Source organism: Myxocyprinus asiaticus, chromosome 34, assembly GCF_019703515.2.
Source record: "Myxocyprinus asiaticus isolate MX2 ecotype Aquarium Trade chromosome 34, UBuf_Myxa_2, whole genome shotgun sequence".
NCBI lineage: Eukaryota > Metazoa > Chordata > Actinopteri > Cypriniformes > Catostomidae > Myxocyprinus > Myxocyprinus asiaticus.
In genome coordinates, this window is record NC_059377.1 from 34,642,987 (window position 1) to 34,670,265 (window position 27,279).

The 27,279-nt window shown below is 36.5% G+C and overlaps 1 protein-coding gene across 1 annotated transcript; it reads left to right on the plus strand.

The window, feature by feature from the left end:
- The first annotated feature begins 1,491 nt into the window (after nt 1–1,491).
- Nucleotides 1,492–26,987, plus strand: LOC127425564 (voltage-dependent calcium channel gamma-7 subunit-like). The gene is made up of 6 exons (XM_051671686.1): nt 1,492–1,685; nt 9,038–9,233; nt 10,995–11,081; nt 13,073–13,213; nt 19,081–19,226; nt 23,065–26,987. The coding sequence occupies exons 2-6, from the start codon at nt 9,038–9,040 to the stop codon at nt 23,515–23,517; spliced, it is 1,023 nt and encodes a 340-aa protein (XP_051527646.1). The 5' UTR covers nt 1,492–1,685; the 3' UTR covers nt 23,518–26,987.
- Nucleotides 26,988–27,279: the final 292 nt, after the last annotated feature.

The window sequence follows — 27,279 nt, forward strand, 5'->3', positions numbered from 1 at the left end:
CAGCACCTTAAACTACACATACGCACACATACACACTCATTTTCTTTATAAAGGTTTATCAAAAACAGACACACAAACGTTGAGGCCACACTTATATACAACACACACACACACACACACACACACACACACACACACACACAAATACACACACACACACACACACACACACTGCAGTGTTATAAAAATGTGCTTATGTGCTGCAGTCTAGTGGTATCTCTATGTTTCCCACAGCAGAATTGGCATTCATATTTTCTCAGCAGTACAGTGGACATCTCATAGTTGCATGTTGGTGTGACTATCCTTATGAGGACTCTCCATAGACATAATGATTTTTATATTGTACAAACTATAGATTCTATCCCCTAAACCTATCCCTAATCCTAACCCTCACAAAAAAAAAACGTTCTGCATTTTTACATTAAAAAAAAAATAAAATAAATAAAAAATAAAAAAAAAATAAAAAAAAACAGCATTTAGTATGTTTTTTAAGCGATTTTAATTATGGGGACACTAGAAATGTCCTCATAAACCACATTTATAGCATAATACCCTTGTAATTACCAGTTTGTAGCCTAAAAAAATGTCAGGTTGGTGCTGCACACTGGTGGTGGTTGAGGAGATTCCCTCTATACTATGTAAAGAGTTTTGAGTGCCTAGAAATGCGCTATATAAATGTAAGGAATTATATATATATACTGTATGTGTGAATATGTGTATGTATGTATGTATGTATAATGTAGCACATTTTTCATAGTTTTATGCCTGATATTTTTTTCATACTACTTTCTCTACAGTTAGAATGCAAAGCTAACTTTTCCCTCTAAAAGGCAAACATACCATAAGATGCATATTTTTTAGCACTACATGTTTTGTCAATGAAAATATGTTTTAATTATATCTTGAAGAGAGAGTGTGTGTTTGTGTATCTAACCTTATAGGTTTCTCAGTTTAGTATACTGTAAATCACTTTGGAAAAAAGCTTGCTATTTACTTTCTTACTGAATATAAATCTGAACATAAACTTGATATTTAACATTGCCTATATAGAATATAATTATATAGATAACAGATGGAAAATGTTAAAAAAAAAAAAAAAAAAAAAAGTATAATAATCACTGGGAAACGATGTATGTTGGTGTTAACTAATTTTTATATATAAAATATGAAACTTTATGCATAAACAACAAAGACCCCGTAATTGAGGAATTCCTGGAATGTCAGATGAAAAGGTCAATTCAATTTATTTTAGGGATGAAATACTCATTTTTGCTGTTCATACCACGTACTGTATTTTAAATGTTAAATGTATGACTCATGCCTTACTAACTCTGACCTTATTGAGGCTCATCAGCATCAAACTATCTGAGGGAAAGTCTCTCTTTACTCAAACTGTCTCTATGCATCCCAGTACATCACATTCAGCCAAATCTCCGCATTGCTGAAAGAAGCGAAAGAGTGAGAAAGGGGGGCATGAAAGGGGGCGAAAGAGAGAGAGGGGAAACACGTGTGTGTGAGGTGTGTGTTAGTGTCTGTGTGAAAGATAAAGTGAGGGAGTGACGGAGAGAGAGAGAGAGAGAGAGAGAGAGAGAGAGAGGAAAACTGCAAAATCTGTCAAGGTTTCCGGGCGCTCGGTTATTCCTCTCGACGCCTGTGCTCCGCTGAGTTGGGTCGCGTGGTAAAGGGTGAGTGCTCGCGCCTCTTCGTTCTTAATGCACGTAAGCATCTCTGTATTAGTGGCGCGTGATTAGACAACATAGTTTTAAGTCGATCGATCGATTCGTTACGCTGTTTTCAAGTCAAGTATCCGAGTACGATTCGCCAAGAATGACAGATTCGGTCTTTACATATGCTATAATAGTACTTGCGAGCTGTGTTTAGGCTGCGGACCACATAACAAACATAGCAAAACGGTGAATTGTATGTACATTTTATCAGAAAATTTAGCGAAAAGATTTTTTTTTTTCGGTGCTGAAATCGCCGAATGTCGCGTCTGGACTTGTGTGTGTCATGTATGTTGGAGAAAGGTTTTTGTACATTTCTCTAGTGATCACTTGGGTATCGCCACGAGCCAAGAGCGTACTGCGGTTGTGTGGAATTAAGAATACACGCGCTGTGTGTGTGTTCGTGTGTAAGAGAGAGTTAGAATGTATAGGGAAAAATGACGCGCAGAATGGCAGATTTGTTATATATATATATATATATATATATATATATATATACTGTATACATTTGTATGTCACGTATGAATATTTTCTGCTACCTCGTAGCAATGCTAGAATGCACATATCAATGTGAGCCTTATGAATGGTGCTGTACGTCTCTGTGAACTGAGCTGAAATCATGAATGTGCACATGTGAATGCATGTGCCTATGTCATTGAGAGCTGTGTGCAACTGTGTGCAACTGCCCTTTGAGATATTTTGGGCCAAGGTCTTTCCCCAAACCAAATCTATCTCTCTCTCTCTCTCTCTCTCTCTCTCTCTCTCTCTCTCTCTCTCTCTCTCTCTCTCTCATTTTTTTCCTCTAAACACCATCCTTCACGAAGCATGCATTTTTCCATTTTTTCCTCTAACTATTTCCTCCCACACTCTTTCCACTTGCCAATTGGCCTAACCTGCTGACAGGGGAACATATTGCCTTCTCAACAGAAAACTACACCCCCGTGAGCTTTTGCTCCCCAGTCGAGTGGACATGCCATCTGTGGAACCCCCAGTACACCATGAGGGCTGTCTTTCTAAATGTGGCCATGTCTAGCATATTTTGACTGTCCTCCTACGTACTCCTACTGTATATTCTCCAAATCCCCTTTAAAGAAATAAAGAGGGACTGGATATAGTTCTGTTGTGCTTTAAGGCTAATAAAGGCTGATGTTTTAGATTGGTTGGGTTATGTTCTAGTGTTTTTAATGGTCACGGCATTAAGGGTTTTTATTGCATTCTTAAAGTCTTCGGTGGATGGCCAGATTTTGTGCCCAGTGTTCCTCAGTAGCTCAACTATGATTTCAGCACCGGACAGCTCCTTGCAATTACTTTACATTATTTCCTTTTCATTGGCTATTCTAAGATGCCAATCTCTCAGTGTGGGAACAAAAGTTTTAGACTACTTGTTTTCCTTGAAACCCTTTTATTTATGATGTATGTAAAAAATGGATTTCAGTAGGTGTCATAATAAAAAAAAAAAATAAAAACAATCAACAAAACCAGATTCAACTTTTTCTGAAGTGATGTTGATACGAATACAATGAAATAAAATATTTTTAATGAAATAAAAGCATTTTAACAAATATGCTATGAAGAACCCTTTATGATTGAAAGAATACCGAGCTTTGGTGGAGGATCACAGGCCTATGCATTGCCTGATTTCAGCACCACAGTGACAGACAGCTCCCAATTGTGTCTCTTTTTTTCTCTCCCACCCTTTAGCCTTGATTTGTTCTCTTTTATCTTTTTCCCTTTCACTCTCTTTCTACTCACTTCTCCCCCCAAAGCCTCTTAAATGGGTTACATTAGTACTTGCACATTTACATTACAATAGCTTTATCATATGTCTAACTATTTCTCATATTGACCACAATGATCTGTGTGTTTATTACGTTTGGTATGACCATATGCAACTGGAAAACCGCATACACTTAAAGGAATGTTATGGGTTTAAAACAAGTTAAGCTCAGTCGACAGCATTTGTGACATAATGTTGATTACCACAAAAATGAATTTAGACTTGTTCCTCCTTTTCTTAAAAAAAAAAAAAAGCAAAAATCTGGGTACAGTGAGGCACTTACAATGGAAGTGAATGGGGCCAATCCGTAAACGTTTAAATATTATTATTATTTGTTTTTTTTTTAAGTATAGCCACAAGACGTAACAATGTGCATTTTAATATGATTTTGATATGATAAAATCACATACTTTTTCATGATAGCGTAACGCTGTACGTGAAATGAAATTCTTGAACTTTATAGATGAAATAATACACAGGTTTTAACAGAATAATTAATGTAAGTGCTTTTCTAAATTATAAACTTCACATTTCGGCCTTTAAACCCTCCAAAAATTGGCCCCATTCACTTCTATAGTAAGCGCCTCACTGTAACTTGGATTTTTGCTCTTTTTTTTTTTTTAAAGAAAAGGAGGGAAAAATGCTGCTGATTGAGCTTAACTTGTATGGAACTATGAATATTTATTTAAACAAAGGTGCAATGTTGTTAATATTATTATTATTATTATTATTGCAATTCTAGTGTCCCAAATGATAATGCATTCTTCAGTGGAATTTAGTTTTTTCACCATATTATCTTTTCCAAAGCCATTTTCCCCACCTTTAACTTTAATCCTTACACCACCTGGTATTCACTATAAAGCATTTGTTCACTCACCCAGCACTAACCAGAGAGGATTTAACCCATTATAACCTATTATGTTTTTCTCATCCTGCCGAAACCAAGCCCATGTCCAAAAGATGTTAAAATATTATCATTATTTACTCACCATCATGACTTTCTTTCTTCTGTGGATTACAAAAGGAGATGTTAGGCAGAATGTTTGAGCCTCAGTCACAATTAGTGGTCAACCGATATGGGTTTTTCAATGGGCAATGCCGATACCGATATCTAGAGAGCAGGATGGCCAATGGCTGATATTAAAGATGCCCTATTATGCTTTTTGGGATTTGACCTTTCCTTAAGTGTATAATATAGCTGTTTGTGCATGTAAAAGGTCTGCAAAGTTACAAAGCACAAAGTCCACGCAAAAGTTTAAAATTGGAGTTATTCTCTCCCACAGACAACGCTGCTCAAGAACTACAAGAAACGGCTGGATTGTAGTCCAGCCATTTCTTCTGTAAAGTATCTACGTCACTATGTAACACATTTGCATAATGCCCGCCAAAGGGCTACTTTGGCCCTCCCTCAAACAAAAGTTATAGCTTAGGCCAGGATGAGTTGGGTTAGTGTTGTCGCCATGTCGAGAAGACGCTGTTTTCTTCTCTGCAAAAGCAAAACCTCTTTGTTTTGACTTCCAAAGGCAGACAAATTGAAGAATCAGTGGTTAAAATGTATTTTAATTATTTAGCAGTACAACCACAACCAATGCCGGATTTTCAAGATGATTACTCCTGAAAGATGGTGCAGTTCCCACGTTGTTGAGACAATCTGACGCTTCAGGATCACTACCTGTAAGTATGCTTGATTATTTGTGGATTTATCTGCTACTGAGAGTTCAAATGCGGAGTTTTGTGTTGTAGCTACGGTGTAAACCCAGTGCACAGCTGTAGGCTTCTGCTAACCTACTAGCTAATGTTATTGTGTTGAAATAGTTTTGCTAATCAGCTGCAGGCCCACTTTTACCTACAATTGTGTAGAATTATGCAGATTGTTTGTCGTTCTTACTATCATAAATAGTAATCAAGTGTGGAGATTTATTTTTACAAACGGTCATTTTACATCTGCAATCCACGTTAGTGCTCGGTTAACTTGCTATGTAGTGTTATTGTTTTGGTAAGGGTTTACTATTCAGCTGTGGGCCAGCTTTTACCTAAAACTGTGTAACAAAATGGTCGATCTCAAGAGTCTTATATAATTATATAATTACAAGCTGTAATGTTATGGCCGTTATCCACGGTAGTCCAAGGCTAACTCGCTCACTAACTCTCAAATACCCCCAGGTAATGTCCAACCAGGAGTAAGCCTCTGTTCTCCATTCAGCTCTGGCAACAAAAGTTCGGCTACACCCATTCCAGCAAAAGATGACTAACTTAGATGCACTACGTGTCTTACTTGAAGCTTTGTTAGGTTCACAAAAATCAACAGTGTACTTGTAAGAAAGCTACAAAATTAGAACTTACCACTGTGAAATGTCCTGCTCAAGTCGTGCTTGTGAAGGTGGTTCGGGTCGATCAGCTTGTTCTTCCAAACTTTTATTATCGGACTCGGTGCTGAACTGGTACAGCAAAAACTGACGCCATTGTTACCATAGTTACAATAGTGTTTACAGCTGTTAAGGAGGCCTGAAACTCAGTTATGGTAAGGGGCATTACATTTCTGACACACGCTCTAGGCGGTTGACCAAAACAGACTAGGCCAGCTGACCAATCAGAGCAGACTGGGCTTTTCGGAAAGGGGGCTTTAAAGAGACAGGACCTAATCAGAGCATTTGAGCTAAAGGATGAAAATAGGTTTAGCAGAAATGTACAGTATGAGAAAAATAATGTGTTTTTTTTTAACATTAAAGCATGTAAACCTATTTTAGTAGACTCCCAAAATAAAATCATGAACCTGTAAATTAGCATAATATGGGCTCTTTAATCAGATAATAATTTCTAAAGTGAAACAAACACTTATTTTATGCAATATTTACTTAAATTTGCATAAACTTGAAAAGAAAAAATCTTTAAAATAAAAAGTGTTGACTATCCATTGACAAATCTACTGATAGAGTTTGGAACTGATACAAGGGAAGGGAATGTTAACACTTCTGTTAATCGGCCAAGCGAACATGATTATTGGCCGATGCCGATATATCGGTCTATCAATAGTCACAATTAACTTTCCTTGTATGGAAAAAAGATGCAATAAATGTGAACGGTGACTGAGGCAGTCAGTCCAAAACATTCTGATTAACATCTCCCTTGTGTTCTCTGAATAAAGAAAGTCATATAGGTTTGGGACTTTAGGGTGAATAATGACAGAATTATATATATATTTTTTGTTGAACTATCCCTTTAAGTTTCCAGGCTTCTGATTCACTTGCTATATGGTGCCCGTCAATGAATTGAGGGAATTGTGGTACTCCTGGATCCCTGGCAGTGAAATGCTCGTGTTACTCTCGTGTTTCAGAGCATGAGAGTAGAATGTGTAATAAACCAGGAGGCATGACACTGCCATTGTAAAACCAAATTTTTTATAACCCTCAATTATTATTTCAGATTCTTTCCTTCTTTCTGATTTAACCTGTAGATCTCATCAACAAATAAATTGCAATAGGCAACAGGACCAATGCAATATGCAGCTGTGGTGCTTGACTATAGAGTATTGCCAAAACCCTTGGTTCGCCCTGGCCCTATAACCCTAAACAACAAATTTAACTAATGATTTGTCTGTGCAAACAACTATTTGTCAGAGTGCAAACCTTTGAGGGGCTAGCTGATTAATAACTAATGCTTATTGGCACCATGGCACAGCAGGTACAGTAGAGCATGGATCCAACCTGCATCATGTTCCAATCCCATCGCATTCTGCTCTCTCTCCTGCCATTTGCTTGTCTATTCTGTATATGCCATGTTCATTAAAAGCTAAAGCCCATAAAAATAAGGTCACTAATGATGTAGTGTCTTTAAGCCCTCGTATGATTCTGAAGATATGTCTCACTGCACGTTTCCACCTAATAATTTTAGTCATACACTATTTAAAGGACACTAGTCTGTTGATGAGTCACACACTAGTTCAGGAGTTCTTCATGGAGGAAAATGTTTCATCAAGCCCTGCAGGCACATCTAATATTGTCATTCTTGCACAATAGTACTTACAGTGCAGTATATTTGCCTTTAAAACAGATAATTAGCAAGTGGTTGATATAGAAACAAAACAGCAGTTTTTTTCCGCATGACTGCTGTTTTTGCATAATGAAGGTAGTGAGAATGAATTATTGGCAAATGGTTGATATTAAAATGAAAAAGCAATTGATGCATTTTACCATTGTGATTATTTATTTCAGTAAGTTGTTGGATACCACAAAAAGTAGGCAGCAACATTATGGTGCCTTATAAAATACCTCGCGGATTATGTAATTTTAATGAACTCAGTTGAAAAAAATAATCTAGGATAGTTGAGAGAAATGTTGATTGTAAGTGTATTTCTTTCAATACTGAAAATTATAGATAAAAATACATTCTAATTTACCATTTTCTTTTACCCACTGTTTTTGTTTTATGCTTACAAGAGTCACTGGTGTGTTGTATGTTCCAAGGTGCTTGAAAAATACTATTTTCCACATAGTAACACAGTATTCCAAATCAGCTTCTTAAAGGGACAGTTCATCCAGAAATGAAAATTCTCTCATCATTTACTCACCCTCATGCCATCCTAGATCTTTATGACTTTCTTTCTTCTGCTGAACACAAACGAAGATTTTTAGAAGAATATCTCAGCTCTGTAGGTCCTCACAATGCAAGTATATGGGTACCAGAACTTTGAAGCTCAAAAATCATATGAAGGCAGCAGAAAAGTAATCCATACGACTCTAGTGGTTAAATTTATATCTTCAGAAGCGATATGATAGGAGTGGGTGAGAAACAGATCAATATTTAAGTCCTTTTTACCATCAATCTCCACTTTGACTTTCACATTCTTCTGCTTTTGTTTTTGGCAATTTGCATTCTTCGTGCATATCTCCACCTACTGGGCAGGGAGGAGAATTTACAGTAAAAAAGGACTTGAAAACGTATCTGTTTCTCACCTACACCTATCATATCGCTTCTGAAGATATAGATTGAACCACTGAGGCATATGGATTACTTTTATTCTGCCTTTATGTCCTTTTGGAGTTTCAGAATTGTGGTACCATTCACATTTTAAGGACCTGCAGAGCTGAAATATTCTTCTAAAAATCTTTGTTTGTGTTTAGCAAAAGAAATGAAAGTCATACACATCTGGGAGTGCATGAGGGAGAGTAAATGATGAGAGAATTTTCATTTTTGGGTGAGCTATCCCTTTAAGAGTTTTCATTTTAGATTAGGGTGCTACCTCAGAAGGGCCTACCTCATCTGCCTATGTTAACAGTATACTGCAAGCCAGCTCACTAGGTTTGCTCCATTGTGCCCAGTGTCTCATTGTCCAGTTCATCTTTACCTTATGGATAGATTTATTTAACTATATATTTAGACAGAAAACAGAATTAAGTTTCAGTGCGGTTGACTGAATTCTATGAAATAGCCTTCTTGGTCTCTTAGTGATGGGAAAGGATCACACATATTGGCTATTGACATTCAATACAAGTGTTTTAATGCTACATATGTCCTTCTCTTTCACCTTTCTTTTTAGATGAGTTCTTTTAGCACCAAGGCACTGACGCTCCTGTCGTCTGTGTTTGGGGCATGCGGGCTACTCCTGGTGGGCGTAGCTGTGTCTACAGACTACTGGTTGTTAATGGAAGAGGGCATTGTTCTGCAACAGAACCAAACCAATGAAGTGAAGATGGCCCTGCATTCTGGACTCTGGAGGGTCTGTTTTGTGGCTGGTAGGTGCGATTACTTATGTAACTAACTACATCTTCTATCACCTCCCTGGTTTGTTGCTGAGACAAATATCTGATTAACAAAACCTAATTACTTGATTGTGGCGTCACATTGTGTTAAGCATCCATTCCTCTGAACTTCTAAATTAGCATCAGGTGTTGCTTGTAGGTCAGCAGTTAAATCACAGTGCATCATATGGCGGTTTCCTCTAAATTTGTCCTTGGTTAAATCGCAGTTTATTTGTGGGCGTCCTGCTGTGTTATGCAGCTGACTAGGTCTACAGTGTGCCACTGTACTGGTGTGGCACCCTATTGCATCATCTTCCAAAATCGTGCCACACATCGAAACAGGAACTATATTGAGGCTGTGTGGGCAAACTGGTGCAAGTTGCCAAATCAGTGACTGTGTGAAATTTCTGTAGATAAAAAATACTTTTTGTCATGAAATATGTATTGTTTGGCTGTGTTTAAAGCTGAAGGGTGTAGTTATTTTTCAGTAACTGTGCCATAACTGAAACTGATAAAATGTCTTCAAAGGGTTTTGTGAATGGTTTAATGAAAAGTATGTGTAGCAACATTTTTACAAAAGGATAGCAACAGTTCCAAGGTGAAATGTCCACTGTGTGGCGCTAAAAGCATTGAACATTAATGCTCTATAGAGTTTTAAATCAACAAACCCTACCCTAAACCTTAAACCGAAACCTAACTGATAATGTCATAAAAAGCAAATGTGAGATGAAAAACAATTGTTGAAGCAACCTTGCACAAGCTTATAAATGCAGTTGGTAATGCAAACGTTAAAATTAATGACCTGAGAAGTTATGTGCAATAGTAAAAGTTTTAAGATGACATCAGATAGCAAATTGTGAGGAACAGAGCGAAAAGTGTTTATGAACTGAAATCTGTGGTTTTAGTGATTTGTGTGAAAGTGCAGAAAAGTCATTGTTGTAGGGCCTCTAGTTTTCATTTCACTACAAAACTGTCACAATACATATACTGTAGTGAGCCACGTAAAAATAATTTTGCAAAAATGTAGGTATAGGAACACGATTCAATGAGACCATGTTGGAAACTACACACTTCAGCTTTAAGCAAGAGTCATCGTTTGGAGTGGTTACATTTTTCTATGTTGTACAAATGAGTTTGCTGTACATTGCATGCTGGTTTGTTGTTACAACACTGACAGGAAATGCTGAGGCTGAAACCATGCCACACCAGCTGGCAGCAAATGGCCGACTAAGAGGAGTGTGAGGATGATGTCACCTTGTTTTCAAGCTTTATCAGTGCTGTTGTATGTTATTTAGTTAGTTTGTGTATGTGGGTGTGACAAATCACTACAGGAAGACTTTTTGCCCATCAGGTGTGTGGTGTGTGTATAATTGGGACACTTTTCATATGCTCCAGAGAGAGTATGATTTATGTGTGCTTAAACAGGCTCTATTATTATTTCTGTGTGTGTGTGCAGAGAGGGAGGTCTAATGTTCATGTGCTACTATATATGTTTTATTTATATAATGCACTCAGTAATTTTTTGTGCAGTATACTTTATATATGTGTGCAATGCATATGAGCTCAGTTCTGTCACAACCTTCTCAATGTGTGAACAAAAATCATGGCTCTGTCTCTTTCTGTTTGTCTCTGTCTCCCCTCTGTCATTGTCAATCTCTGTCTTTTTCTGTCTGCACTCCCTGCCTCTCTTTTCTTTTTCTCTCTTTGTGCCCTTGTCTCTCTCTCTCTTTCTCTCTGTCTCTCTTTCTATCTCAGGGCCAGAGAAGGGGAGATGTGTGGCATCTGAATACTTCACAGAGCCAGAAATAGAGATCACCACTGAGAACACTGCCAATATACTGAGTGAGAACTTTACATTCACTTTATTGTGTATGAATACAATTCAAGACAAACACACAAAAAAAGTATGAGGTGTTGGAACATTAGTCATTCTCAAGCAATACTTTAAATAAAAATATAGTTTTAGAGAAGAGGTGCTGTAAACAAGTTATTATTATTATAACAGTAATATAGTCAGAAATCTAGGATTAATCTAATTTAAACCTGGAAATAAAATAAAAGTTTATAAAGTTGTAAAATGAATAAGAAATATTTAGGATTCTGCAGTATTTCTAAGTCACTAATCAAATGTATGGAAGTTTGTGACATTTCCTGCATTGAAGCACATAAAATTATATTTGAAACATTCTCAAATTATGCTGGATAACATTGATCATCAGGTTTTGCACAAATGTAAGGAGTCCATGCCAGCTTCAGTGCATGTTGTCAATAAAACAAAAGGGGGACATTAAATTAAATGAAACTCTCCACTCAATTTGATTATGCTGACAATATATTTTGTAATTTAAAAATAAATAAATATATATATATATATATATGGCTAGAAAAAGTATGTGAACCCTTTGGAATTAGCTAGTTTTCTGCATTAATTGGTCATAAAATGTGATCTCATTTTCATCAAAATTCCATTAAACATTCACAGTGCTGTGAAAAAAGTAGCTGAACCCTTGGATTTAATAACTGGTCGATCCTGCTTTGGCAGGAATAACCTCAACCAAGCGTTTCCATTCAGACGTTCAGAAGAAATTCTGTACCATTCTTCCTTACAGAACTGCTTCAGCTCAGCCATATTCTTAGGATGTCTGGTGTGAACAGCTCTCTTGAGGTCTTTCCACAGCATCTCTATTGGGTTTAGGTCTGGGCTCTGACTGGGCCACTCCAAAAGGTGGATTTTCTTTTTTTGAAGCCATTCTGTAGTATCCTGCTGCATCACCCAACTTCTACTTCTTGATAAACTTAGGAATTAATTTTTCTCCCTTGATGATGACAAGCGGTTCAGGCCCTGAAGGAGCAAAGCAGCCCCAAATCATGATGCTCCATCCACCATACTTCACTGTTGGAATGATGCTTTCATGTTGGTATGCGGTGCCCTTTTCACACCATTCGTAGTGCTGTGTGTTCTTCCCAAACTATTCAACCTTACTTTCATCAGTCCACTAAACATTTTTTCCAGTAATATTAGGTAGTGTCAGGGTGGTCTTTGGCTAACTTCAAGCACGCAGCGGTGTTTTTGTTGGAGCGGCTTACTTCATGGTGTCCTGCCATGGAATGCCATGCCTGTTTGATGTTTGCGGTATAGTCGACTCATGAACAGAGATGTTAACCAGTTCCAATGGCTCCTCTTTCCCACTTCAAGTCTTTAGCTGTCACTCTAGGGTTCTTTTTTTTACCTCACTGAGCATTCTGCAGTGTGTCCTTTGAGTCAGCTTAGCTGGATGGTCACTTCTAGGGAGAGTAGCCACAGTACTAAATCGCCTCCATTTATAGACAATTTGTCTAACTGTGGACAGATGAATATCCAAGCTCTTCAAGATAACTTTGTAACCCTTTCCAGCTTTATACAAAGCAACAATTCTTGATCGTTGGTCTTCCTAGATCTCTTTTTTGTGAGGCATGGTGCACGTCAGCAGATGTTTTTTGTGAATAGCAAACTTAAAATGTTTGAGTGCTTTTTAAAATTCAAAGTAGCTCTAACCCACACCTCCAATCTCGTTTCATTAATTGGATGCCAGGTTTGCCAACTCCTGACTCTAATTAGCTTTTCTTGATGTCATTAGCCTAGGGGTTCACATACTTTTTCTTGACACTGTAAAATATGTAAATGTCTTTACTAATATAACATTTGTAAATTTAAAAAAAAAATATTAAATTACAAAAGAATGCAAAATAGATGCGTTTTTGCTAGTTCTTGTCTCAGGCCTTTGGACCCCACTTTATGTATATTATTTTTTTTTCAAAAGTAATGTCTTTACTCTGTCTCTTTGTTCTGTTAGAAATGGTAAGAACGGCCACCCCCTTCCCCATGGTCTCACTTCTTTTTGTCTTTACGGCCTTCGTCATAAGTAACATCGGCCACATCCGTCCCCAGCGCACCATTTTGGCCTTTGTCTCTGGAATCTTCTTCATCTTATCAGGTAAATTGCACAATCACTACTTTGTATGTACAGTTGTTTGATATTTGTTACATATGAAATTAATGAATGTTACATATTTCTCATACTTGTGCAGTAACTTTTTACTATAGTTTACATAACATTTGTTGGCCCATAGTTGTGTAGGCTACTAGCTTACATTCTCTAGATTTAATTCATGTACTACAACCCTGTTTGTTTGTTGATATTCAGTTTCAGCTCGGTCTGAAATCAGGCTGAGAAACCCACTGAGAGTTTTGCATATTTAATAAATGGTGTTCCCGATATCCATCTATGGTAATGTGCTACACACAATATCCATTAAGTGCTACTTTTTTCTTTCAAACAGTAATTAACAAGAGCACTCTCTGATCCGGTTTCTGCCTAATAGCTGTCATCTGCATTTTGTTAATAGGAACAGATAGTCAAGAATGTCAAAGTGTTTTACGCGTTTACTTATTTACATTCAAAATATGTTCTAAAACGGATGGTAAGAATTTCACTGGCGGGCAAAAACCAACAAAACACCAACACAGAGTATGTTTATTCAACCATTGTTAAATACACCAAATATAGCATATACACTGCTATCTAAAGAATAACAAGGTGTTCCAGACTAACAGTACATTCAGACTATTCTAGAAAGCCACACATTTTCACAATACTCAGTCAATGTGGCCTGGAGACAGCTATATAACAGATATAAGCTGATTGTATCAGTTGCCTGGTGATAGCTGTATGAATCAGCCTGCAGGGACGGAATTCTCATGACGGTTTGGAACGCTTTACTGTTTGAACAGTTGTAGAATTCTGGGACAGATACATCCAACAGCTGTCTGGAATAATTGATTCTGATATTTCAATTGTGGCATTCTAAATATATTTGTGTAATGGTATAATGACCACTAAACTGTATAATTTACCATTGTCACAGGGAACCGATTTCCTCCAAAGCTGTGTTAGTTTCACGTCACTCGTATCATTCTGCGGACTCTTTCCTCTCACATAACAAAATAATTGCAATTTAAATTAATATTTCATATCTCATTAATGTTAATATATCCATTTATTTATTTGGTAAGTTATTGGTGAGAAGAAAGAGTGATACGAGAGACATGAAACCTGAAAAGCTATGTACAGTTGGAAATTGGCAAAGACAATTACATGGCTAATTGTGTGCAAAATGCCACAATTGACCAATCAGAATGAAGTTTTCTAGTGAGCTGGGATAATGTACAGTCAGTCAGTTATTATTATGCTGGTTTGAAAAAGCCAACATGTCCTACACTTTCAGCTGATTAAGAGTTTTCCAAAATCCCTAAACAAAGACAACATTTTTAAATGTAACTTCTCCCACAGCTTCCAGGTTACATCCACCAAACTTGGCACAGCCGTTCAAAATGTTCTGACTCAGGTTGCTATGATCTTAACTGATTGGACTCAAAAAAACCCATAGACTTACATTGACGGAATATTCAAATGGGCCCAGACTATTCAAACTCTAACCATCAAAAAATTCAAATGTAAACAAACACACAAAGGCTTTTAATCTGCATTAAGTTCTCTCTCTCTTTCTCTCTCCCCTTGCCATTCGTTCTTCCTTTCTTTCTCTCTCTCTCTTTTTAAACGTTCAGACCAGACCAGACCTTTTCAGTGTGATACAAGACCTTGATCACCCTTGATGACTTTTAATAACTGGCTGAATTTATATTATCCCTTACTTATGGTGCATTCATGTTATGTCAGAATTACCATAATTACGAGATTCCGACTTGTAAAATAAACATTAATGTCTTTAAACATTCAACTCATAATTACTAGTTGTAAACTCGGAATTCTATAAAATCTTTGACTTGATAGTCGTGACATCATTTAAAAAGAACCAATATGGCAGCAACCTCAAAAATGACAGGTAGTGAACACATATTTCAGTTGATATTTTACTATGCCATTTATACATGGAGCACTTTCTTTATTCTTAAACATTTAGCAAAAACATATAGAGGTGAATTAATGATTCATGATGTACTTTGCTTTTATCAACAACAACGTTTTGGCGTTATTAATGTTACCATAGAAACAAATAGCTTCCGAGGTCCCGGGACGTGAACAGTCCTGAGTAGAATCTCGGAGTTGCCATCTTGCAAGTAATGTAATTCCGACACGATGTGAATGCAGCATTATTGCATGGCTCTCTGGAATGCTTCATTATGATTGGTCATTCATGGCATTCTGCAGTCAAATATTACTGTTAAACCGTATAATTAACAGTTGTCCCTGTCAACCAACAGCCTACACAGCTTTGATAGTTGTTGTCTCTTGTATCACTCTTTCTTCTCACATAAGAAAATCATTTAAACTCAAATTAAGTCAACCGTGACTAACAATGCCCTATAGCCATGACTATATTCACAATATAGCCTTTTGTACCGTTTTGCTTAATTGCAGTTCTTGATTTGCACTTATAAGCGATACCATTTAAGCTAAAAATCAAACCAATCAACATTTGCAAATTAGAATAAGTCACTGAGTTGCTCTTAAAATCTAATTTGCCTCACTGTCTTCATTAGATGTCAGGAAATTAACATAGGGGCACAAAGCAAAGAGTCAGCAGCTGTGGGAGAATAAGTAAGCCCACCGATCATTTGCATAGGAGGCGTGGCAGACCTAGGTCATCATATCCCATGTGTTACAGCTGCTGCAGTTCTACTGTAGGTACTGCTGCAGTTTAATAATAATGGATTCTGTTATGCAGGAAAAGGAGCCACTGCAGATTCTTGTGGTAGTGTGAGCAGTAGCACCGGCAGGCGTCCAGCTCTGTGCTGTGTAGCACTGCATCAGGTGCTAATGTTACATTTAGCTCAGCATTTTGTTCTACAGAATTATTAATAAAGCACAAGACACCACAACAGCGGTGTTGCAAAGTGCTGAACACAGACATGCACAACACTGCAGAAAAAAAAATCTAGTAAGCCTGTGATGTTCTACTATGTGGTATAGTTTATAGATAAAGCTGATGTGTGTACATTTTCTTGTAACTTTCTTATATCCCATCTTAATATGCTGAGACAACTACGTACTGTAAGCAATTTGTAGGTTGATTTCACCTAAAGGTGTAATACTGGGGCTCTGTGGTTCTCTCAAAACATTCCTCTGTTTGTTTGAGTGGCTTGGCAATCCAGAAACAGTAGCATTTTCTCAACCAATGCTGTGATTTTGTATGACCAGTGGAAGACAGGGGGAGTTTTCACACACTTTTCGTACACTTAAAAAAAATAAAAAATACTGTGTATGTATATATATATATATATATATATATATATATATATTAGAGCTGTCAAAGTTAACGCATTAACGCATGAGATCATTTTAAAAGTTGAACACATACATTTTTCTTAATCGCGATTGACGCATTACCATTAAGAAAGCATAAACCAGCATAAACACTGGTCGGAGCAGGGCGGAACCTTTGTGATGTGTCCACACACCACAAACACACACACAACAGCCGTGTCAGTGATCAAAAGCTATTTATTGTACAAAACAAGCCTAGGTGGGACTTGTGACAGAAATTAAGTACTTTGCAGCCTCTGTAAGGTGCAATTTAATTACCAAAGAAACACATCAAGTCTTAACTATCACGAAAATGCAGAACGAGATGTTTGCAAATGCTTTTATTTTGGAGTTCAAAGCAGTGCTCGGTGCTGGCGTTGACGCCCTGACGTGAATTATGAACGCGGCTCATGATTGCTGTAGCAAAGCGGATAGCGAGAATCTGCCGGCTAATTAATATTGTGGAGGATGAGAGTTTAAGAGATTTAATGCCTATTGCACTGAATATGCAACCTATGGGGAGATTAATTCTTTCAATTAGTCAAACTCCCACTTAGACTTTTAGAAATGTTTAATGTTACTTGAATTGGTGCTATTTTAGTGCATGTTTATATTGTTGTAAGCTTTGTTTGTAAAATGTTAATAAAACATTATTGTTACATATTGTTTTGTTTTGTATCCTAAGAGGGAAATAAGTGCATTTTGACAGGAAAATAAATATGTAGAGAGTAAAATTTTAGCGCTTTCAAAATCTGCGATTAATCGCAATTAACTATGAAACATTATACAATTTATCGCGATTAACATTTTTATCGACTGACAGCACTAATATACTGTAAAATATATATATATATATATATATATTATTGTGAATAATGAAAATAATAGTCTACAATGTGTACATTATTCAATCTTAGATGTAAAAAATAATTGCATTTATATCTGGCATCTTCGAGACGCCAATCAGAAGAAATGTAACATTTTTCATATAGGACGTTGGAAGTCGGCAAGTTTTTTTATTTTTTTTATTTTTTATAATCAGTTCTCATTAAAAAAAAGTCATGATCTATCAACAAAGTACTTCAATGTTTAAGGGATAGTTCAGCCAAAAATGAAAATTCTGTCATGATTTACTCACACTCATGAAGTTCCAAACCAGTATAATTTTGTCTCTTCTATGGAACACAAAGGGAGATGTTAGACAGAATGAGTCACTTGCATTGTATGGAAAAACAAAAGATGCATTGAAAGTGAATGGTGACTGAGACTAACAGTCTCCTTTTCTTCCATGGAAGAAAGTAGGTAAAATGGGTTTGGTACAACTAGAAGGTGAGTAAATGATGACATAATTCTCTGTTTTGGGTGAACTATCCCTTTCATTATATTTTTCTTGCTATTAAAATCCAAAGCTCGCAGATCTTAAACATAAATACCATGGTATAGTTGACTATTAGTACCAGTGCAACAGAAGGTGGCAGGTATCACTCTCTATAACATCTGTTATTAAATTACTCCTTACAGAGCAGATCTGCATCTCTTGAGTTCATTCAGCACTGCATTATTGAATACTCACTTCGCATTTTGCTTAATTGCTCTTGACTGGAGAACAAAGGGTATTGTTGTTTACCGCCCATGCTTGTTTATCTGGAAATATTTGCCCTAATGTGACACAGCAGTTAAACACCGAACGTTTTGCATTTCTAATGCAAAATGGAAATATGTAAGAACATCCCTTGTTGGTATTCTCAGTGTAGACAGCTGGCAGTGACAGACTGCAATAATGTGTTTGATTACGCCAGAGGCTTTTCCTTTCTCCTCTTTTTCTCTCTCTTTCTCTGCGCTACACAATCACTGCAGCACAGCTCTCTCCATCATAACCACAGCAACATTTGAGTACACTATAAATGTTAATGTCTCCTGGTCTGACAGGTTCTGTGTGCATGCACTGGTGTATCAGTCCCAGTGTTCGGAAGAAAGCAATGTTGATCATACAGATCTATAATAAGAAAACACTGCAGCATCGACAAACCTTTAATGTGAATGCTTACAAGGCATATACGTTTCTTACATTTGTTATTGTCATTAAAACATTTTATTCTATTTTGTGTATATAGTAGTTTCTCACTTTGTTTGTAATTGGCCTTATGATTTTTGCCTAGTTGATGATAAAACAGGTGACTTACATTGAAGGAGAAACTAGAAATCTAGGGACAAGAATATGTTGGATGGGCTCTTTAGACTTGAGCTAGTATGCAACCACTCAGAACACCCTAGCAACCAGCTTTCAATGTCCTAGCAACCACCCAGAATCCTCGTGCAACTGCATAGCAGGATGTTAAGATCCACTCAAAACACCTTAGAAGCCAAATAGCAATGCCCTGGCTACCACCCACAACATTGTGGAAGCAAGTTTTACACCACTTTTAATCCTTCAAACTCATCTTCTGCTATACATTTTCTTTTGCAGATATCATTTCGCACGATTTACCCTTTTCATGCATGATTTACCTTCTTTTTTCTCTCTTTCTCTCTCTTAGGTTTAAGTTTAGTGGTTGGTCTGGTGCTGTATATCTCGAGTATAAATGATGAAGTGATGAACAGGCCCCGGGAACCAGAGCAGTTCTTTCATTACCATTATGGCTGGTCATTTGCTTTTGCTGCCAGCTCCTTTCTGCTAAAAGAGGTCAGCCACAGAGTCCAGCAACTGCCAATGTTTACACTCAAACTGACTGTGTGTATGTGCATTCTTATCACAGAGCTCTGTTCATTAAAATGCGTCTGTGTTAACAGCTTTAGCTGCTGTTAGCTGCTAAACCAATAGGTCTGCCCTCATCAGTATGCATTCATTTTACTCTAGCTTCCGCTGGGTAAAGGCTAAGCACTTTCATTTTTGCTGCATATATGCTAATTCACTAAGTTCAGCTCAGTAATCTGTAAATGTCAGCATCTAGTGTCTGCAGTAACCTCATATATGTGCATATATTACTGTAGTAACATTAGCCACTAGCTCAAACTATTTATGTAGAACCTGCATAACAAATCCTTACTGTAGTGTTCAGGAGTTCCTCATTAACATGGATTCATGTTCGCAAGCATTAGCTGCAACCTACAGTACCTGCTATCAACGGCAGGAATTTACAAAAACCTAGGGTATAGCCAAAAACCTTTGGATAACCAACAACAAAATCTGTATTACTGTACAATCAATACAGTACGATCTATTATTTTTACACAATCAGTGCTTTGTTCATCAAAAGTACGTTTTCAATGTTTTGTTTACACAAATTCATATGTGTGTGTGTGTGTGTGTATGTGTGTGTTTACCATGTTGGCAGTAGTCCTATTGCTAGAGCACAATATAACAAATAAAACATCTCAATTCCCTCTGAATTACAATTTTAATTCAATTATGTGGCCACTTTGTACCAACTATGTGGTCCTGCACACAAATTTCTGTAATTTGTTCCATCCATCCATCTTCTAAAGCCACTTGTCCTATATAGGGTCACAGGTAGTGCTGGAGCCTATCCCAGCTGTCTCGGGCCGAAGGCAGGGAAACACCCTGGACAGGTGGCCAGTCCATCACAGGGCAAACACACACAGACATACACATTCACACAATTTGTTGATTTATGCTATTGAATTATTTTATCAAACATTCTATTTTTCTCTTTTTTTCCCCATTCATTTATCTATTTTATGCTTAATTTTAAACTATATATTATTATATATATTAGTTAAAAAAAATAGGCCTATGTAGGTTCATTTACATAAGTAGACCTATATAATTATATTCTATTTAAATATAAATACAATTTAAAATTAAAGTATCATTGTCACACTGTAAACGTCTGCATATAGTACATAAAGTGTAAGACATTAACTGAATTAAATTGTATGAGGTGTAATTTCGAAATTGTCCTGCAGGTGTCTGCATAAGTCAGATATGTCCTTACTTCAGAACACTAGATCTACGACCATTTTCATGTACTTAAATTATGATGCCTTTGGGAAACAGCCCATAATTCTAAGATGATTTGTATGGTTGTTTCTGTGATATAATTGGGCTTATGATGCTTTTGGTAAACAAGGCAGACACAGACTGAAGTGATGAGCAAATTGCATCTTTATGAGGCATATATTTTCCTGGTTTTGTCTGCATGCTAGGGTATGGCAAATGTCATACTCTGCCATACGGAAACGCCACCCCTGCCTGCTATTGCGCACACTCCTGTGGTCTCGCCAATTTCTCTCAGGGTCTTGCAAAAGCTGCGGTCACACTAGGCTTCGAGCATGTTAAATTACTTCGGACAATGGACAGGATGTCACATTCGAAGACTTCTAGTTTTAGTGAATAATATATCACAAATAACAAAAAATATTATATTTTAAATGTTATAATATACCATCTACTTACTTTCCTGCAACAATAAAAACAGCTTTTATATATGAATTCTTTGTATTAACACAAGAGGTCAATGTGTGACGTTTCGATCTTATAGTACTCACATGTCTTCTTGTCATAAGAATTTGCAGGTCAGAGTTCGCCAAACTTGAACAATTTTTGCGCAGTGTAATGCAAAATTTCATTGCATGCTTTGTTTGCAGGTAATGCGCAGCTGTACAGGCTAAAAAAGTTACAGCTGTTAAAAGACAGCTGGACAGAGCAGAGTGTAGGGGTCTTAAAGTTTCAAACGGCTTATCTATATGGGCTAGTAGGGCAGAGCACCACTTAAATATTCATCCACTTGAAAACATACTGTATAAACTACCAATAATGTAATTTGTTTCCCTTTAAAGGTGTTCAATTAGCTGACATATGTATTTAAAAGCAGGCCTAGTATAAGTTTTTATTTTATTTTGAAGTCGTAATGTAGCTGAAAGCTCCGTTACACAGTGTTTGATATACACTGATCAGCCACAACATTAAAACCACCTGCCTAATATTGTGTAGGTCCCCCAAGTGCCGCCAAAACAGCGCCAACCCGCATCTCAGAATAGCATTCTTCTCACCACAATTGTACAGAGCAGTTATCTGAGTTCAAACCAGTCTGGCCATTCACTGTTGACCTCTCTCATCAACAAGGCATTTCCGTCCACTGAACTGCCGCTCACTGGATGTTTTTAGTTTTTGGCACCATTCAGAGTAAATTCTAGAGACTGTTGTGCATGAAAATCCCAGGAGATAAGCAGTTACAGAAATACTCAAATATGGTACTGCAACGAGCCCTCATTGAGACTGCCCATAAATGTAGTGCCAAACCAAAGGTAACTTTAGTATTAGTGCGTGCCAGCAGTGTGAGCATGGTGAGCACTATCGCTGAACGTGTGTAACAGTGTGTCGTTTCTCTTGCAAATTCAAGACAGAGATTGGCCATCAAACAACTTGGTCCTGACAAGCCAGAAATAAAAAAATGTTTGGCAATCAAAAGATAAGGTAGGTGATAAGACATTGTATGATAACACATTTTAAGATTACTATTAGAATCAACATTATGTTCTAAGGGTGCCACCTTGTGGTGGAATAATGCAAGGACACCACATATTGTGTCAGCAAGTTTGTGTTTGAATAATGAGTTGAATAATGTAAAAAAAAAAAAAAAAAGGCACCATAAAAAAACACATCATTTATGTCTAGAGACACTGAAAATCAGTTAAACTTGACACAACCACCGTGAGTAGCTCCAAAAGCGTTCTGAAGTGTGTACAGACGGAATGGAACAATGTAATGTCATGTGAGAACAGCCCAAGTCTACCTTGAACAGAAGGACGAACTCAATTGCAAATGGATGGATTGCTGTGGATTGTAGGCCAGTGATACGCTTTTATTCAATGATATGGAAATAAACCAAACAATTTATTGACTTCTAAAGCCACTTTTTGTTTTGTCTTATCAATACTTTACCTCTACCACAATGTAACATCTTTGAATTATTATATTGATTAAATTATAGGCCTATTTATAATTATTATTTTTTTTATTATACATTGAAATATCTTTATTTGGAGGTCTTTTCTTGACAATATTGATATATGCGATTAATTGGGATACATTTGATTTATTAACTGGCATATCATGTAATTAATTCAATAAACAATTTTATCGATTCTAACTTGAATAATTGGTTAATGGTGCTGTAAGTGATTTCATCCATTTTGCAAACTTCCACCACTGGCAAATTTAACGTCACGCCCCCTCTCTCATACTCGCCCTCCAAAAAAAAAGTCAGCAAACCTGAAGACACTGAGGCTTAATTTGAAATGGCAAACTACCACACTACTCTTACTATTTCTGCCATATCAATATACAGTACAGTATAAATATTAAGAGTTAGTAGTATGGTAGTATGCCATTCCAAAATTATTCCCATGAAGACAGTGTTTCTAATTGACTAGTTTCCAAGTACTTGATTATTTTTTACCCATCTGCTTGTACAGAGATGGGTATGATTGCTCAAGTTTTTAACATTTTAAATAAAATGTGAATTATTCTAATGATTCACATCTTTTGTTCTTTGTAGGGTGCTGGGGTTATGTCCGTCTATCTCTTCATGAAACGCTATGCAGAGGAGGAGATGTACCGGCCCCACCCTGCACTCTATCGTCCTCGTCTGTCTGAATGCAGTGACTACAGCGGCCAATACCTGCACCCCGACTCCTGGCCTCCTCCTCAGCGTGGACGTAGCGCCTCTGAGGTGTCCAGTGACATCTCCATTCAACTCAACCAGACCCCGCTGCCTCCACCCAAAAGCAGCAGGCCATCCAATCCACACTCTTCATCAGGGCCCTCCTCCGGGGCCAGCTATCACCTCCCACCTGCCTCCTCCTCCTCTTCCTCTTCCTATCCTCACACCATCCACTCCTCCCATTCCGGTGGCCCCGTCCCTCAGTCCCTCCCAATGGCCACACCCCCAGCCGCTGTGCCACCCCCTCGCTACCATGCCCACATGCGCATGAGCGCCTCCCCATGTTAGAAGAAAAAGTACTTCAGAGAGTAGTATAACATGCGCAAGCAGAAATATACATATAACTTCAAGTAGGAGGGAGGCTTAAAGGGGCTTTTAAAACTCCAGAGACTATGGGAGCAAAATGGAAAAAGGGGTGCTAACAAGTTGAAAAGTTGTAGACAAGGAAGCACTTCACTTACAATTCTGTGCCTGAGCCTGACCGACATTTTACGTAATAGATTTTCAGAGCGCAATTTTTAAGTGAGGGAAAAGTGACATTAGCATTTATACATATAGAAAGAATGTATGGTGTAGAAAGAAAACAATATTGTAGTGAAAGAGAAAATATTCATAGAAGACTGCATAAATAGTTGAGAACAATTGTATACATATTTAAATTTGTATGTAAAGTGTGTAAATCTTAATGAAGTTCTTATTGCACATCATAACAACATTTTCCCTCCCTTATCTGATATCATAGAAAAATAGTCTTTTTCTATCTCATGAGAAAAAACTATGTATACCATTTTTGTCTTGTTTGTACTGACAAGCAAAAAGACACGAATGTGGGAGATTTCTTTAAATGGTATGGCAGATTTAAGTGGACAAGAGCATAAATTCTGTACATAATAGCATCTGTATCATTAGCAAACTCACTCCAAAAGGGTTGTGTAGTCATGTAGCGTAGTCAAAAGCCTCATTTTTATCATCTTGACATCCAAACTTTAGGAGCAAGGGTCCATGACCTAAGCACCACTCTCTGTTTTGTCCAGTGCTATCAATTTGTAATGTTTTTAGATTTGTACATGAAGGTAGATGTTCTAAAAAGCTGGCTGATATTTCTTTACTGGGATGTTGTACGCTTGGCCCCATGGCCCTCAATATGCTTTGTGTTTCTTGTGCTCTCATATTCAAAAAACTATTTTCCAAAAAACCATTTAGCAGTGGTAGAGCTCGACAGAAATGGAAACTTTCTAAAACTGTTACCTTAAAGGAATATTCCAGATTCAATTCAGTGTTGTTATGCTCAATCAACAGAATTTGTGTCACATTTATTAGACTCAATCTCTCCATTTCTTTAAAAGCGAAAATCTGAGTAACAGTAAGGCACTTACAATGGAAGTAAATGGGGCCAATCCGTAAACGTTAAAATACTCACTGTTTCAAAAGTATAGCCACAAGACATAGACAATATGTGTGTTAACATGATTTTAGTGTGATAAAATCACTTACTAACCTTTTCTGTGTAAAGTTATAGCAAATTTTCTTCAAACTTCGTTGCCTTGATGACCTAACACAGTAAACCCTAAAACGACCATAAAAATGACTATTTAAACAACTTTACAGCTCAAATAATACACAAGTTTAAACAGAAAAATGTATGTAAGTGCTTTATAAAATTATAAGCTTCACATTTCTGCCTTTAAACCCTCCAAAAATTGGCCCCATTCACTTACATTGTAAGTGCCTCACTGTAACCTCAATTTTATTTATTTTTTTTAAAGAAAAGGAGGGACAAGTCAAAATTAGTTTTTGTGGTCATCTATATTATGCCACAAATGCTGTCGACTGAGCTTAACTTGCATTGAACCCAGAATATTCCTCTGCAAATATTTACATTAACCTAAAGGAGGTTGTCAGTTGATCTCCTATACGAATGCAGGAAATATAAAAATATAAAAAAACTTTGAAACTATTTTTCTCAGTTTTGTCGGCGTAGTTACTGAGGTTTGCCTTTGTAGGCAATATTCCTTAACAGAATAATCTCCTATACTGTTCTATCATCATCTTAAAAATGCAGCATTTATTTCTCTTGTACTATTACTACAACTAATAAGCTATTGTTTATTATACAACAATTATTTTAGTAAACCTACTTATATATGTTATATTATAATAGAAACTATTGCAGAGATCTTGTATTAAGAGTAATATGGGTTAGTAAGCAGATAATGAACAGGACAGATTATATATATATATATATATATATATATGTAATCTGTAATTCCAGCAGAACATGTTCCTAAATTTATCCATATGGCTATTCTCTCATGTGCCTATAATGCCCCTTAAATTACAAGATAATGCTTTTGTGAAATGAACAGCCTCAAATCAGCACATTGGGAACATAAAGTACAGTACTAGAAATGCTGTATGAAGGCCTTTAATAGCACAAAGCAATTAGCAATGCAATGTTTTGCAATGTAATATAATAATATCATTCTCTTGTAACAATAATTCAGAGACTATTTTGCTCATTCTTGCTTCCCCAAGTATCTTCTTCCACCTAGTGGTTAGTAATTATTATTACATCAAAGAATTCTGGTTACATCTTGTCTGAAACTGCACAACAAGCTACATGAAATCTGTAATCAGTTCTGACAGATCAGTAAATCCTGAATCAGCACGTCTTTACCTAGTGCCTGCAGATTCTGCATTGAATGAGCAATGCGGTATAGAGAATCTGTACAATTTTCACACTAATAAATCCTTCCCATTACCTAATGCATATAACAAGTAGAATATTGTAGACAAATATCCCCAAATGTGAATATCAACTATTAGCTACTATTATCATAATTAATTACTCTCTAACCAACTCTAATTATCTTATTTTAAATACTAAAAAATAAATATCTTAATGCACAAAAGCATTAAACATAATTTTTTAAATTGCAATAAATGATAGAGTAGATTTTCTAAAAATAAATACGAATATTTATGAAAACCAGACCTAGTTCCTGCTGGATTAGTGAAGAAATATAAAGAATGACAATTTATATTATAACCACATTACAGGTGAAATATGCAGAAGTGTAGTTATTATATGATATATAAATTTAATTATATGGGGAATTTAAATCCTAATATTTATTCATTGAAGTGTTGCTGGAGGTACAAATAAAGTCTGCTTTTACTGTGTCTAAAAAAAAAAAAAAAAAAAAATTGAATATCTGTTTTCGTTTTTTGTCTTTTATTAATAATCGCTTTAGAAGAAGCTTTTTGCTCTCACGGTTCCTGCTGACATTTGTTGTCTTATTTTCTATACTGAGGGGCCTGGCTTATAAATATGTATGTACCATTTTGCATCACTTTTTTTTTTTCCATCTTCATACCCTTTACCTCTGTATCTTCTTTTCTTTTATCCGGGTGGGCTGTCCTTTGTCTTGATTTGTCTCTCTCAAAGTCCCATTAGGCTAAAGCTGCCGAGCTCATTTGATTGGTCTTTTTTCTTATACACCTCTCTCCCTCTCTCTCTTCTCCCTCCCTCTGTCCTCCCTTTCTTTAGTTGTACATGTTTTTGTCTGTTATCCCAGTTTTGCATGCTATTCATTCCATAATGCCAAAGCAATTGTGCCTGATACTTAAGATGATGATGACAGTTATTATTATTATTATTATTATTCCAATTGTGGCATTTCTTCTTTGTAATCTGAAATTTGCTTAATAAAAAATAAGAAATAAAAAAACCTTGCACATTAAATGTCTCATTTTTTGCAGACGGTATAGTGCAAAACATCTTGTTTTAATTTAGGACAAACTATGGAGAATTATGGTTTCCATATAATTCAGTTCAAGGGTACGATATGTTCCTAAATCATTTGTGTCATCATGAATGCAGGATTTTGAGAAATGAAGGACTTCTAATTCAACTTTTTTTTTTTTTTTTTTTTTCAGAAAGTGGAAACTTGCATAAAAGAAGTGGTAGCTTTTAAAAGTTTTACTTTAATTTTGATAGCTTAGCATCAAAAGTCAATTTAAAAAGTTTGATTTTAACTGCAAAAGGCT

Excerpts from the sequence above, each read along its gene's own strand:
- LOC127425564 (XM_051671686.1), top strand. The coding sequence starts at position 9,038 with ATGAGTTCTTTTAGCACCAAGGCACTGACGCTCCTGTCGTCTGTGTTT. Across the intron at positions 9,234-10,994 it reads GAGGGTCTGTTTTGTGGCTG|GGCCAGAGAAGGGGAGATGT; the intron begins GTAGGTGCGATT and ends TTTCTATCTCAG. Across the intron at positions 13,214-19,080 it reads AATCTTCTTCATCTTATCAG|GTTTAAGTTTAGTGGTTGGT; the intron begins GTAAATTGCACA and ends TCTCTCTCTTAG.